The sequence below is a fragment of the Tupaia chinensis genome, unplaced genomic scaffold, assembly GCF_000334495.1.
Source record: "Tupaia chinensis unplaced genomic scaffold, TupChi_1.0 Scaffold147038_1, whole genome shotgun sequence".
NCBI classification, from domain to species: Eukaryota; Metazoa; Chordata; class Mammalia; order Scandentia; family Tupaiidae; genus Tupaia; species Tupaia belangeri.
Genome location: NW_006206889.1, coordinates 801,400 through 815,465, shown reverse-complemented (window position 1 = coordinate 815,465; position 14,066 = coordinate 801,400). Strand labels below are relative to the sequence as shown.

At 52.6% G+C, this 14,066-nt stretch overlaps 1 protein-coding gene across 3 annotated transcripts in view; it reads left to right on the top strand.

Moving 5' to 3' along the window:
• The window catches only part of SLX9 (SLX9 ribosome biogenesis factor), a 37,641-nt gene extending 24,189 nt beyond the window's left edge, over positions 1–13,452 (top strand). For all 3 annotated transcript variants that reach the window (XM_027768633.1, XM_006169415.3, XM_027768634.1), the window contains 3 exons: positions 3,375–3,522; positions 10,063–10,131; positions 12,152–13,452. In XM_027768633.1, the coding sequence (XP_027624434.1) occupies positions 3,375–3,522; positions 10,063–10,131; positions 12,152–12,275 (341 nt within the window). In that variant the 3' untranslated portion in view covers positions 12,276–13,452. The remainder of the gene's footprint in view (positions 1–3,374; positions 3,523–10,062; positions 10,132–12,151) is intronic.
• The last annotated feature ends 614 nt before the right edge of the window (positions 13,453–14,066 follow it).

The window sequence follows — 14,066 nt, the reverse complement described above, 5'->3', positions numbered from 1 at the left end:
GTATCTGTGTATAGTATGTATCTTGTGTGTTTTCAGGCCAGCCTAGGGTGAGAACCTGCATTCAGCTTTAGAGCTTCCAACTCTGAAGTTTAGTTTACTTCCAACCATGCCGCCAGGCTAGGCCCAGAAGTGTGATTTTGAGAAATCTTTTCTATATTTTTTCCTTATAAGGCTATTATGTTTGTGTGTGTCCTGTTTAAGAAAATTTTGCATAATCTCAAGTCATGAACATTTTTCCTATCATCTAAAAACTTTTTAGTTTTAGCTTTTACTTTTAGGTTTCTGATCCTTCTTGAACTAATGTTTGTAGTATGAGTTAGTGGTCAAGGTCTCTTTTTTTTTCTTTTGCAATATGTATATTCATTTGTTTCAGCACTGTTTGTCATAAAGACTTCTCATTGGATAGTTTTTTTTTTTTTTCTGAGAGGTTTTTTTTGCTATAGGGTGCATGCACTCGCCAGACAGACAGAGACAGACAGAGAGAAAGAAAGCGAGAAATCACCCCCCAGGGGGGGATGGCCATGCCACAGTTCCTTCTCCGTTCTCCTCTCGGGATCTTGGGCACACACGCACATGCACCCGGCATGAGTTTTAAGCCACCGGGTCCGGGGCAGTGCTGCCACATTCCATCAGACGGCCCGTTTCCAGATGTTCCAGTGCTATGAGTCCTTGGCCCATGGGGGAAGGGGATGGCCATGTGTTGTACCTGACCTTTTCCTTTTCCTTCCCTAGTTGTCCTCCAATAACCACCTACCTGGCAGCTCCCAGACTCTCCTTAACTCTGATGTTGGTAAAAGTTTTTAAAACTTGCCAACCTATAAGTAAAAATTGGACTTCCTGATTGTAATTTTCTCTTTCTTGGAGTCAAACAGCTTTCACAGTGGCCTTTGACTCTTATTTATTTGTAGTATTTAATTTCTGCATAATTAACGTGGAGGAGTAGTGAGGGGGAGATGCAGCTTAATTTCCCAGGAATATGGCCAGCTAGTTTGAATCACTGCTTTCCACTCAAGCTTCCCTGGGACTGCTTCTGTGTGGGTCCCTTGGGATGGTTGGCTCTTTTGCTACACTTTTAATTTCTGTTGTTTATAATCTGCTTTTTGTTTTATTTCTTCCATGAGCAAGAGAGACAAAGATGGCACTCCCAGCAAGGTCTTGCCTCTCCCGCCCTCTTTAGGGCATTGAGTTGCCAGCTGGGCTCATTGTGAGATCACAGCATCCGTTCCTTGTTCTGAGCGTAACTGCGTGCGTCTGATGTACTGCCATGAGATGCATTTACCATATTCACTCTAGATTTTCTGTCAAGGAACAACTTTTTTTTTCTTTTTTTGGAGAGTTTTTTTTTGCTATAGGGTGCGTGCGCTTGCCTGACAGAGACAGAAAGCGAGAAATCACCCTCCAGGGGGGATGGCCACGCTGCAATCCCTTCTCTTCCATTCTCCTCTCAGGATCTTGGGCACGCATGCACATGCACCCAGTGTGAGTTTTAAGCCACCGGGTCCAGAACGCGGACCGCGGTCGACTACATGGGAGTCCAGCGACATAGCCATTATATTAACTGCTAGTTATATAACTTTGTAATATTCATGGTTTTGCTGTAGCTTTGATTTTGAGAGGGTCATGGATTTTGTCCAGTCCTGCTGTGCCATATCTTGTGGTGACTAGGCTTTCTGCCTTGGGACCGCTGGCTATTGTGGATGTGGTTCATGCTGCCAGGTCTGTTTTGAACCACCCCTGCACACCCTGGATGCCCCTAGTTGGGCCCGTCCCCACTCTGTGTGTCTGGGCGTTCCTGTCTGTCTCCCTGGAAAGGACAGGTCTTGCTCTGCTTTTTTGGATCCTTGGCCTTGGGGCCTCTCTACTCCCAGAGCAGCCTGCACTTCCTTCTGCTGCCACTTCCACCCTCTATGGCATGTTGGCTCTCTGGGAAGAGGTGCCTCGATGAGATTCTGAGGAAACTATTTCTCGTATACCAGGCAGGATTGAAAAGCACTGGGTCATCTCCTTATAGTTCAGGCTATTCCAGAGGCACAGCTTCTGAGCCCTCTCCCACAGCGTTGGGGGCTGCTGAGGACCAGGAGTTGGGTGGTCTTTGTCAGCAGCTGGAGCAAAACCAAACCTCTGCTACTCAGTGGCCTTCCAGACCTTGCCATATGGGCCACTTGCCTGACAGGAGGCATGACTGGAGAGCAGCTACCTGTTGCTCTCCTCGGGTTTTTTTCCCTGGGAAGGGGGGCATCACAGGACCCTCATTCTGCTGCTGCATCCTGGGAGAGCAGGACCTTGTCCAGATCTGCGTGCCCACCCATGTAGGCAGATAGCATATTTGAAGGTGTATTTAATGAGATGTGTTGAAATAAGTGCATTAAAAAAAAAATGTGTGCTAGAGGACACATGCGCTTGCTGGAAAGAGACACACACACAGAGAAAGCACCCCCCCCCATGGAGGGTAGCCATGCCACAATCCCTTCTCCAGTCTCCTCTTGGGATTTTGGGTTTGCATGCACAGAAGCCCAGTGTAATCCTTAAGCCACCAGGTCCAGGACTTGAACTGTGATAGGCTATGTGGGAGTCCAGTATTTTCACTGTAGGGCGCGTGCGCTCGCCAGACAGACAGAGAGAGACATAGAGACAGAAAGCGAGAAATCACCCCCCAGGGGGGATGGTCACGCCGCAATCCCTTCTCCTCCATTCTCCTCTCGGGATCTTGGGCACGCACGCACACGCACCCGGCGTGAGTTTTAAGCCACCGGGTCTGGGACACGAACCACGGTCGACTACGTGGGAGTCCAGCGACATAGCCGTTACGCTAACTGCTGGTTCCCAGAGAGAGAGACAAAGTGAGAAAGCCAGTAATCAGGTCCAGGACTTGAACCTTGGTCAGCCATGGGAGAGTCCAGCACCTTAACCACCATGTCATTTGCTGGTCCCATACCTGGTGTGTTTTTCAAGTCACCGGATTCAGGACTTGAACTGTGTACTTGACCACATGGCTTCCAGCTGCTTTAACCACTATACCCCCTAGCTGGCTCAAAGTAAGTACATTTTTAATGGAAATTGAATCTCAGGCTATGGCCCTGCCTGCTGATGGCTGGCCTCACCTTCCTGTATTCCATGCTTGGGCGGCCCCCACTTAGCCCTGTAATTACACAGCCCTACTCTGTGGCTAGGGGAAGTCCCTGGGCAGCCTTCCCTAGGTTCTATGAGCACAGTGTGGGGTAGCAGGGAAGAGGACACACCGCACAGGCAGGCTCCCTGCAGCTCCTGATTCCCCACTGTAAGCCCTTGCCAGTTTGGGCTGCTGCCTCTGCATGGCCCATGCGGGGACTCAGGGACTCACATGGGTTCTCTCTAATCCTTGTTCCTCTCCTCAGAAATTGAGGCCATAAAGCTGGCAGAGCAGAAGCGTCGGGAGGAGCGAAAGCGGCGTGCCACAGTGGTAGTGGGTGACCTACAGCCCCTGAAGGATGCACTACCTGAGCTGCATGAGTTGGAGGCCAATGACCAGCGGCCCCCCAGGCGGTGAGTGTCCAGGCCTGGGGGCTCTTCAGGGAATAGGGCCACTGATTTATGTCCAACGCGGGCTGCAGGGTGAGTCTGGGCTCCAGCCTGGTCTAGATATAGAAAGCCTCCCTCTTCTGGTTGAGTCCATAGGGCAGTTTTAGGGCCGTGGGCCCACTGTCTGGCTCATTCACCGTTCTGCCGACCAGCTATGTTGGTGCTCCCTGTCCCGCCTCATGTGTAGCTTCTGCATGCTCAGTAGTGGCATGGAAGCACCTGCACACATTCCCCTTACTCCTGGCCAGGGACCCACTGGACTCTTGTTCCTCTGCAGGTGGTGACTCCAGCATCCCTTTCTCAGTCTCCTTTCCCTATCCTCCTGCCCAGCACTGCACACTCTCCTGTCACCTCACTGTGCCTGTGGTGTACCAGGGAGCATATGCTCTGTGTCCAGGGCCATCACAGGGCACAGTGAGCGGGGATCACACTGCAGACCTCCAGGTGCCTTAGCCCCCAAGCATGACCTCATGGGGTAGGGACTGGTGGAGTGCTGCTCTGACTGCAGAGGCATAGTCCCAGCCTCCCAGCCTTTGGCCTCAGTGGGGGGATGCGTGTGCTCTGTTCTGCAAATGTACTCAGGGAAGGGGCAAAGCCCAGTCACCACGAGCATTACACACTCCTCACTGCTCTCCCCAAGAGCTGGCGCCTAGAGTGCACAGCAATCCTGCCTGCTATTGTGGGCTGGGTGCTCCTTGGAGAGACCCTGCAGCACCCAGCCCTGGGGAGTGGGATCTGGCCCTGCACACAAGCTTCCACACAAATACCTCTAGCCAGCATGGGGGTTTGTGGACTCTTTTTTTTTTTTGAGAGATTTTCACTGTAGGGCGCGTGCGCTCGCCAGACAGACAGAGAGAGACATAGAGACAGAAAGCGAGAAATCACCCCCCAGGGGGGATGGTCACGCCGCAATCCCTTCTCCTCCATTCTCCTCTCGGGATCTTGGGCACGCACGCACACGCGCCTGGCGTGAGTTTTAAGCCACCGGGTCCGGGACACGAACCGCAGTCGACTACGTGGGAGTCCAGCGACATAGCCATTACGCTAACTGCTGGTTCCCGGGGTTTGTGGACTCTTGAGAACCCCACTGGCCTTCTACACAGTGGAGTCATGCCCATGTTCAGGGTAGGGGCAGCTGGAGTACTCCATGAAAGGCGGCTCGGATTGCCTGGCCTGGGTGTGGATGCCCATGCCTGCTTTGAGGCATGTGGGAAGGGGTTGGTGTTTTCTGTGCTACCCCGGTTGCTAGGTGTTCATCACTTACTTGTGTCTCTAATTTTGCCTTTTATAAAACAACTTTTTCCTATTGGATTTCTGTCTGGAGAGAAAGAGGGGCTGCAGGCAGTGGCACATCTGGGGATCTCCCACGCTTCGTGGGAGGGAAGGGCGGGCAGGGGTATGCTGCATAGCCAGGTTGTCCCATGCTGGCTTTCCAGGGTGGAAGCCCCTACTTTAAGTTTCAGGATCTCACCTATGACATACAAGACATCTATTCATCCTGTCTCCTTGGGTTTCCCTGGTCAAGAGTTTCTGATTCTCAGGTTCTGATGACATGGCCAACTCCGACAAAATCCCCAGGCTTTTTGGGGTCGACTGGCATGCATCTGATGTTTGTTGTGAACAGAGGTGGGGCTGTGGTTGTGGGGAGGAAGCCCACAGAGGCAAAGTGCCACCATGTCACATACCAAGGCACACAGCACTACCTGCTCCCACTGTGAGGGTGACATCCACCTGAGGTCGCGCTCAGGCTTCTCACTGCACAGTTCCCTCCCTACCCACGGTGTGTTCTTGGGAGGATGTCACCTGCATAGTGCATGGTGACAGGGCATGGGGCTTCACCTCCTTGAAGAGGGTGTCTGCATTCACTTTTCTGATTTTTTTTTTTTTTTTAAGTGGCCAAAGGATACATGCTCTCACCAGAGGGAAACAGAAAGGGAAAAAGTACCCCTGGTGAGACATGGTCACCCCACAATCCCTTCTCTTCCGTTTCTCCATTCTGTTAGGAACTTGGACATACATGCACACTGGCCCTGCATGTTTTTCAAAGCACCAGGGCTTGGATTTGGACCAAGTTGTTAACCATGTGGACTGTGGCTCCCTTAACCACTAAACGATGGGGCCAGCCCAATTACTGGACTCTTCAGCACAGGACAGTTACTCTTCTACCCCATTTGTTTATCAGCCATTGATTTATCTCAGCACGGACTCTGAATATTTATTTTATACTTTGGGCTGTTGTCCAGTACGACTTTATTGGCTGCCAGAACTATCCCAGCCTTGGCTGCTGGGAGTCCTTTCATTGGCTCCTGGGTCCATTTGATGTGTCCCATTGATGTGGGGTGGTTTTTAGCACCTCCTTGCTCTCAGTGTTTCAGGGTGCTCCAAGCCTATCTCGGGCATTCTGGATCCCATCCTAGCATTAGCCATGTCCCCAAGCAGCCTGATTCCTTGTAATGAAGAGTTTCTGAACAAACACCTGTGCCAAATATGCCTCCTGCTCCGAGGCTCTCTGCTATAGTATGGATACCCCCAAATTCATGTGTCAGCCATTGTAGTGGGATTAAGAGGGTGATAACTTGATTTGATTGTGGTGCCGAAGGTGAGGACTTTGGGAGGATATTGGGGGGTTAGGGTGGGTGCCCCAAGAGTTCTGATGGTTCATAAAAACAGAACATGAGCCCCCCCCTCCCCTTTTTAAGGTTTTTTTTGGCCATAGGGCACATGCTCTTGCGAGAGACAGATAGGGGCAGTGAGAGAGAAAGTGACAAAGCAGGGGAAATGGCTACACTGCAATCCCTTCTTCTGGGATTTTGTGTGGGTTTTTTGCATGCACGCACATGCACCTAGCATGCTTTTCTTTTCTTCTTTCTTTCTTTCCTTCTCTCTCTCTCTTTCTTTCTTTCTTTCTTTTTTTTAGAATTATTTTATTTAACTTCCTTTATTTTTATTTTTAATTTGATCAGAGAGGGACAGAGAGAGAAAGAAAAAATGAGAAAGCAAGCCGCCAGGTCCAGGATTTGAACTATGGTCGGCCATGTGGGTAGTGCTCTTTACTACCATGTCACCTGCCAGTCCCCTAGCATGATTTTTAAGCCTCTAGGTCCAGAACTCGAACCATGCCCATAGTCAGCCACATGAGAGCCCAGTACCTTCACCACGCCACCTGCTGACCTACAAGGCCTCTTTTTAAGACATTTCACAGGCACATTTACAACAGTACACAGGCACAGGACATGTGGACACAGACCACGCTCTGCCCTGCTTACGATGCTACCCTTGCTATGTTGCAGCCTCTCAGTAGTTGATTCTGAACATTTAAACCAAAGGCTGAGCAAACCTATGTTTCTTTGTAAAATCACCCACTCCCAGGTATTTCTGTTAGGTAACCCTTAACAGACTAAGGCATCCTGACCTCTGAGAGATCAGAACAGTGTGTGTGAGTGTATTTGTTAGGGGGCCAAATTCTAAGACCATCTTCACTTTTGACTCTAGCTGCAAGTGTGGGGGTTCCCAAGACCACTTACTCTTAGAAGGACCCCCCAGAACTCATGGGTCGCTGTCACCGTCACGGTCGTGGTTTACTATAGTGAAAAGATGTGGGTTACTGTTGGCCCAGGGGAGGCTGAGGCAGGGCACTTCCAAGTGTCTCCTTCCTGTGGAGTTGGCCTCATGACCATTATGGACCAAGTGTGACTGAGCTACACGTGCTTCAGAGCTGTCACTAGGCAGCAGGCTGGTGTGCTCTGTCTCTGGTCCCTTCATCCCACCCCATGTCAAAAGTTTGGGGTCCTGGGACCAGCAATTAGCATAAGGGCTATGTCACTGGACTCCCATGTAGTTGACTGTGATTCAAGTCCCAGACCTGGTGGCTTAAACTCACACCGCGCGCGTGTGTGTGTGCATGCCCAAGATCCCAAGAGGAGAATGGAGAAGGGATTGCGGCGTGGCCATCCCCCCCTGGGGGGGGTAATTTCTCGCTTTCTGTCTCTTTGTCTCTCTCTGTCTTTCTGGCGAGCACGTGCGCCCTATAGCAAAAATCTCTCCAAAAAAAAAGAAAAAAGTTTGGGGTTCCGTGACCACTGTCTCCTGGTCTTCAGCTCCTAGGTTAGGCTTGGCCTCAGTTGTTCTTCACAGGTAGTATTTGGAGCCTTGGATTGATGCCCTCTCCCTTGCCTTCCCCAGGGCAGGAGTCCTCCTGGTGAGAAGTCCCATTCATGGCAGTACACACCAGGTGGTGACTTTCTGAGGCAAGCCTGCCATGCACACTCATGGCTGACTAGTGTTTCTGTCCTCCCTGCCCCTTCCAGGCATGTCCTGGGGTTGCAGATGGAGGGGATATGCTGAGGCTCCCCAGTCATTAAGGCCCTAGTCCATCCACTCTGTGTAGGTCCATGCATGGCCCAGTGATGCTTGCCATGCAGAGTGGGTGGGGGATTCTGACGCTCTGAGTTGGGCAGGCAGTGCTGCATAGCCAACCTGGCCTGCACAGTCCCAGTCCCGGCCCTGAAGCTCTGGCTGGAGGGGTCACAGCTGCTTTCTGAGACCAGAATCATTTGTAGAGAGTCCCACTGCCAGTGACCTGCTCATTGGTAACATGGGCTTCTCTAGGAAGTTGGTCTTGTGCTGGCCAGAGAGAGCCCCAGGCCAGTGGGTGTAGGTACGCGGCCATGAGACCCCACTGCTTTGGCCATGCCTCGGACCTGCTGCCCCTGATGCCCAGAGCACCCCTGGGCTAGTGCAGAGTCCACACCTCCCCAGGTCTCAGGCCAGCATGGCTGGTAGAGAGCTAGCCACAGCAGTGTCAGAGATGATGGCTCCTCTGCAGGGGTGTATGGGGCTGTCCTCACTGCTCCATCTTAAGACCAGGGCTCTGCCCTGTTGGTGTTTCTGAGCTCTAACTGTTTGGAGCTCTCTTGTGTGGGCTCATTACACCCTCATAGGCTTGGGAGAGGGACAGAGACTTCATAGCCTGCAGCCCTGTGTCCACCGTGGTGTCCAGTGGCATCTTCACAGCCTGCCCTAAAGGGACAATTTATAGTGGAGAAACTGAGGTCTCCTGGGGCAGAGGGGCTTGCCTGAGGTTCTGAAGGGAAGGCATCAGTGCTCTGAGGCTGGTCGAGCCCCTGTGGGCAGAAGGGCACTTCCATCCTTGAGCCAGAGCACCTCCAAGTACCCTGGTCCAGCTGGAGCTCTGAGCTAGTGGAGGACTGGGAGGCACGAGAAGCCTGGTATCCTGGTGGGCCCTGAGAGCCCTTCCCACATGGGCTGGGGTGGGACTGAAGGGAAGTGAGGCTCAGGCACTATTTTGAGCAGACACAAAAAGTCTCTCATTCATATTTTAAAAGAAACATGAATAAAAGATCAGGTCTCCTGGTCTGGAGGCTAAATTTAAGTGTGAGCCCAAGGGCTCTGAGCAGTTTTCCCACCCTGCCTGGCTCTCTTTGTCACTGAGTGGTACCTTTGTCATCAGCAGGCCAGGCCACAGAGGCATGGGAAGAAAGTCTAGTGTGATCTCCCCACAGGGCCCATCCTGTTTCTGCCCAGGTCTGAAGTGAGGGTCTCTGATGTTTGGCCAGTGGGTGGGGCTGCCCTGGTGTGCTTTGTCTACAGGGATATGAGAGCCCATATGGGGTGATGCCAGAGACAAGTGCTTGCCCTATGGGGAGCCATGGAGGGTGCTCTCTCACCTTGTTCCTGCCACCAGCTGAGGTCCAGCTTGGTATGGAAGATGGCAGGGAGTGTCAGGGACCAGTGGGCAATTCCTGGCTCAGTGCGGGCACCCAGGGCGCTCAGCTAGAGTCCTCAGTGGTATAGTCAGGGCAGGCACTGTGGGGAATTCCTGGCACCAGCATCCTACTCGTTTTAACTCCCAGAGGGCACGTGTGCAGAGAAAGCACTCCCCCCCAGTGGGGGTGCGATCATGCCATAATCACTTCTCTGTTCTCTACCCTGCCAAGATTTGAGGCAAACATGCACACACACCTGGTATGTTTTTCAAGCTTCTTAGAGCCAGGATTTGAACTGCAGTCAGCCATGTGGGATCCAGCTCCATTAATAACTGGGCCATGGGACCAGCTTAAAAATAGCTGTGTACCTTTTCTAAAGAGATGGGTTGGCAGGGCGGGAACATGTTCTCTACCTTGCAGGGACTTGCCTGTGCTTGCAGGGTGGGGTCTCTACCCAGCGGGCCATTTCCACCCAGTCTGCCAGTACATAGGCCTCAGTCAGGGGGGCCTCTGGGTGGGGTGGGGTGGGGGAAAGGTTCAGTGTGTGGTGAAAACTAGCGGGAGTCAGGAGCCAGGGGCAGGCCCTCTTTATGGATGCCCAGCCTGGCACAGTGGCCAAATGCCCATTGGGCAGTGGTGCCTGGACTTGAGGTTTTGTGGTAATGGGGTCAGCTGGGCCAGCGCAGTGGCTGCTCTGAGCAGGGAGGTACCAGCATCTGCCAGGGAAGGTTCTTAGTGCAGCAAGCATTGTGCTGACCTGGCTTCTGTGTGTCCACAGCAAGGTGAGCAGCAAGCCCCGGCCCGCGGAGCTCAGCCGGATGAGCGCTGCCCAGAGACGCCAGCTCCTGTGAGTACACCTGACCTGCAAGAGAACTTCTGACCCCGCTCTGATTTCTTGGCTTGCTTTAAATGTTGACCTCGGCTGCGGAACCATTTTAAATGATGTGATGTTTTAAAAATTTCTACTAAGAGAGAAGTTAGAAATAGCATTCTGCACTTGGGCCTTGAGTGAGGCAGCTGGCTGCCCACTAGGAATGCTTCTGTGGTGGGGGATTGGGACGCAACCCCCTGCTTGGTAGTGAGGCCGTGAGCAGAATATCCCCTCCCTCAGTTGGCAGTATTTGGGGTGATGTGGATGTGATGCATGTTCCCATGGGATCTGTGGCTGAAGTCCCTTTGCTGGCTGCACCTCAGCGCCCTGTCAGTGGGACCAGCCTGCAGTTAGCAGGGCTGGCTCTTTTTGCAGAAATTTGTATCCAGTTGTCATCTCAGGCACGGAATCCATAGGCCACACTTTCTTGGCTTCCTTATAGCCATGGCCCAGCTTCCACTGCACTTGCTTTGGGGAAGTCTCATGAGGCAGCCTGAATTTTACACCCTTGGAGGATTTTTCAGTTTGCTACTAGAGTGATTTTCTTCTTGGCCTTTGAAGTAACTTTGCTAAGATATTTTTTAGTATAGAACATTTTGTGTCAGTTTTTACTGAGGCTTGTTGTGATTTTTTTTCACCTTATAGATTAAAACCTCTTTGTCCCACTGCTGTTTGAAAATTTGTATTGAGTTACAGCTTCAAATATTTCTCTATGTCATTATTTTGGGTCCCCTTCAGGGGTGCCTGTTGTGCATTGGTTGGATCTGTTTGATCCGTCTTTCCTATCATCTTCTCACCACTGTTTCTACTCTAGATAACTTTTAGCCCTGAGTTTCTATTGTCTCTTTATAGATTTTTATGCCTGTTCCTTTTTTGTCTACCTTCCTGTCTCTGTGAGGCGAGTCCTTCCTTCCCATTGCATCTGAAGGCCATTTGTAGGCCATAGCAGCTCTTCTCTCTTCTCCCTCCTGCCTCTTTCCCCTGCCCTTCCTGGTGCCAGCTGCCTGGGCTCCCTCTGTCATTAGGTGGGGGAGTGGGCTCTCCCAGAGTATACTGAATGCACAGCTCTGTCTGCATCTGGACCTCTGGCCTCCTCCCACACACCCTGGTTGATGGTTCTGCATTTCGAGGCACTGTGGCTAATGGTCTTCTGGTTTCCCAATCAAGTGGCGCTTGGTTGTGGGCGATTTCTGGGCGAGAAGAAGGAAGCAACTACTCACTGCCTGTGGTGCAGCCAGTCTGTTCCCTGTCCATTTCTCATGGATATCCACAGTGGTGTCCAGGGGGTTGAATGGACTGGACCTGTCCATTCTGAGGCCACTGGTGGGCAGCAAGTGCCCTGTGGACCTGCAGCTGCCCAGTGGGCCTGCAGCCCATTGTGCTTTTGGGCATGTGCTTCCTGCTCCTGGGGTTGGTTTCAGGGTGGTCTGTACCCTGCATTCATGCCTGTGAGCACTGGTCAACTATGATGCAGATGTCATTGAACCAAGGTGGAGCTGACTTCCTAGCTTATGGGTATCCACCTATAGGCCTTCATTTATGGGGCAGTCAGTGGGAACTGGGGTGGTACTAGGATAGGGCAGGGCATGCTGGGCCATCACTGAGGCATCAGGGTCCATAGGGCTATGCTGCCAGGCCTCGCTCATACTCCTGCTCTTGGCCCTTGTCTGTCTGGATCATGTGTAGGGAGGTGCTGCTTGCTTGAGGCCATGGTCTGCAGCTGCTGCTACTGCCCCTCGTGCATAGCCTCCTGCCTTTGTAGCAGCCTTGTCAGCTCCCTCCCGCCTGCAGTGGGACAAGGGCCCCACTGGAACTCCAGGGGTGGGTGTGGAGGCTGGAGGGCCCAGGCAGCCAACTGTCCCATGGTGGTCCTGGGCCCCTGCTGTCCACTGCATGTAGGGGGCCAGGCTGTGCCATGGGGATGCCGAGTGCTGGTCCTGGCCAAGGGCCTGGACATCCTGCCCTACACCTGCTGACCTCTGATCTCTTTTTCTAGGGAGGAAGAAAGGACTCGGTTCCAGCAGCTCCTGGCCAGTGCGGCCTACAAAGCCAGCCCCCTGTTGGTTATTGGGCAGCAGCTGGCCAAGCAGATGCAGCTGGAAGGCAATGACCAGCTCTGAGCCCTGTGGACCTCACACTAGTAGATGCATCTGGAGAGGGGACTGGCCGAGGACACCCCTCCCCAGTCTTGTTGACTCCTTGGGGCAAGTGAGGAGCAGAGTATTGGGAATAGTGAAATGCTTTGCACCCTCTTCTGCACCCAGGGCCTGTCCTTTGGTTCATCCCAGGACAGTGACGCAGTGGGCTTGGGGGGAACTGGCCATCTGCTCAACAACCTTCAGAGACACAGCACAGTTTCTTTACTTGACCAGGTGGAGGCATCTATGTCGTCACGAAAGGTGTAATCCTGAATGCTCTATGGGTGCCATTGTTTACTCCCAGCTGCCCTTTCTGTGACACCAAGGCCCAGTTCTGAAGCACACTGCCTTCCCCTGCCTGCCATCCTCCCCATAGGCCTGCACTCTCCCTCCGAGGCTGGGGCCCCTCCCATACTCCCTCCACCACTCAGGGCCTACCACTCACCACCTGTGTGCTCTCCTGGTGGCGAACAGCAGAGCAGTCCCCTGGACTGAGCAGACTCCGCCCAGGCATGGCTTGGCCCTGGCCTCAGCTGCTCTGTGAGCAGGTCACCTCGTGTGGGTTGGTTGTCTGCCTGTGAGAACATTTGCTGTTGAATCCTCATGTTCAGGATGTGGGAAGTTTGGGGTGCTCCTCAGGTGTCCCCTAGTGCAATGTAGGGACTTGCCCATGAACTGAGGGCAGGCAGGGTAGGAGTGGGAGATGTCAGCCTGAGGACCAGCAGTTTGTGTCTCCTGCCCCCAAATGGTGCCCTGGGCTTCCTACCCTGGATAAGTACAGACGAGGTGTCCTCAGGCACAGCGTGGACACTCTGAAAGGCAGGGGGCAAATTAGGAAAAAAGGAGGACAGAGCACAGTAACAGGTCCTGGATGCCCTCAGCTAGCTCAGCTGTCCCCAGAGCACCAGCCACCACCAGGCCACATCTGCTGCAGGCACACAGTCCAGGTGCTCCTGGCTCATGAGAAGCACTGCAGAGGTAGTTGTGGTATCGGTGTCCACAGTAAAGCAAGTGTTGGGACAGCCTGTGGGGACACAGACAGTGCAGCGGGGCAGCCAGCAGGCAGGCCTTCACTCTCCGCTTCACACTTTTCTGTACAGTCTCTGGAGTTTTTATAGTCATTTTGTATTTATTAAATGTTATTTTAAGAGAAAACCTACTTCTGACTCTGGTCTGGCCGTAGGTTGGCGTGGTTTGTGGTGCTCTGTATGGTGCCTGGAGTCCTCCTGTGGAGGAGGGCACTGAGGGAGGGGGCCAGAACAGAGGAGCTCTTGGGGTTCGGAGGGACGAGAAGGACCAGTGTGGACCTGGTCAGAGGGACCTCTTTAAGAAAGGCCTGAAAGGAACCATAGGTTGGAGCTGGGCTGGAGGGGCGTGTCCTGTTGACTTGATAGACCCAGAATCATCCAATGAAAGTGGCCTGAGAAACAAATGGGAGGGTTGGCACCTTGGCTTCCTCTACTGGAGCAGAGTCCTGAGGCCCAGCCAGGGCAGCCCTGGGACAGGCTGGTCCCTGGGGCAGCAGGACACAAGTTCTGGAGCAGAGCATTTGTGTGGCAGTTGTTTTACTTGTTAGACATTGCTGGGACCTCCAGATAGAGGGGAGGTCACCCAGTTTGTTTGTTTTTTTTCCCTGACAACCAATCCTTTGCATGGACAGACATCTGGAAGCAGCTTCCCAAAACAGCAGCTCTGAGTGAATGGTTGTAGTAACTTGTGTGTGCGTATTTTCTAATCTTTGTAGAATGAACATGAATCACTTGGTAATGAACT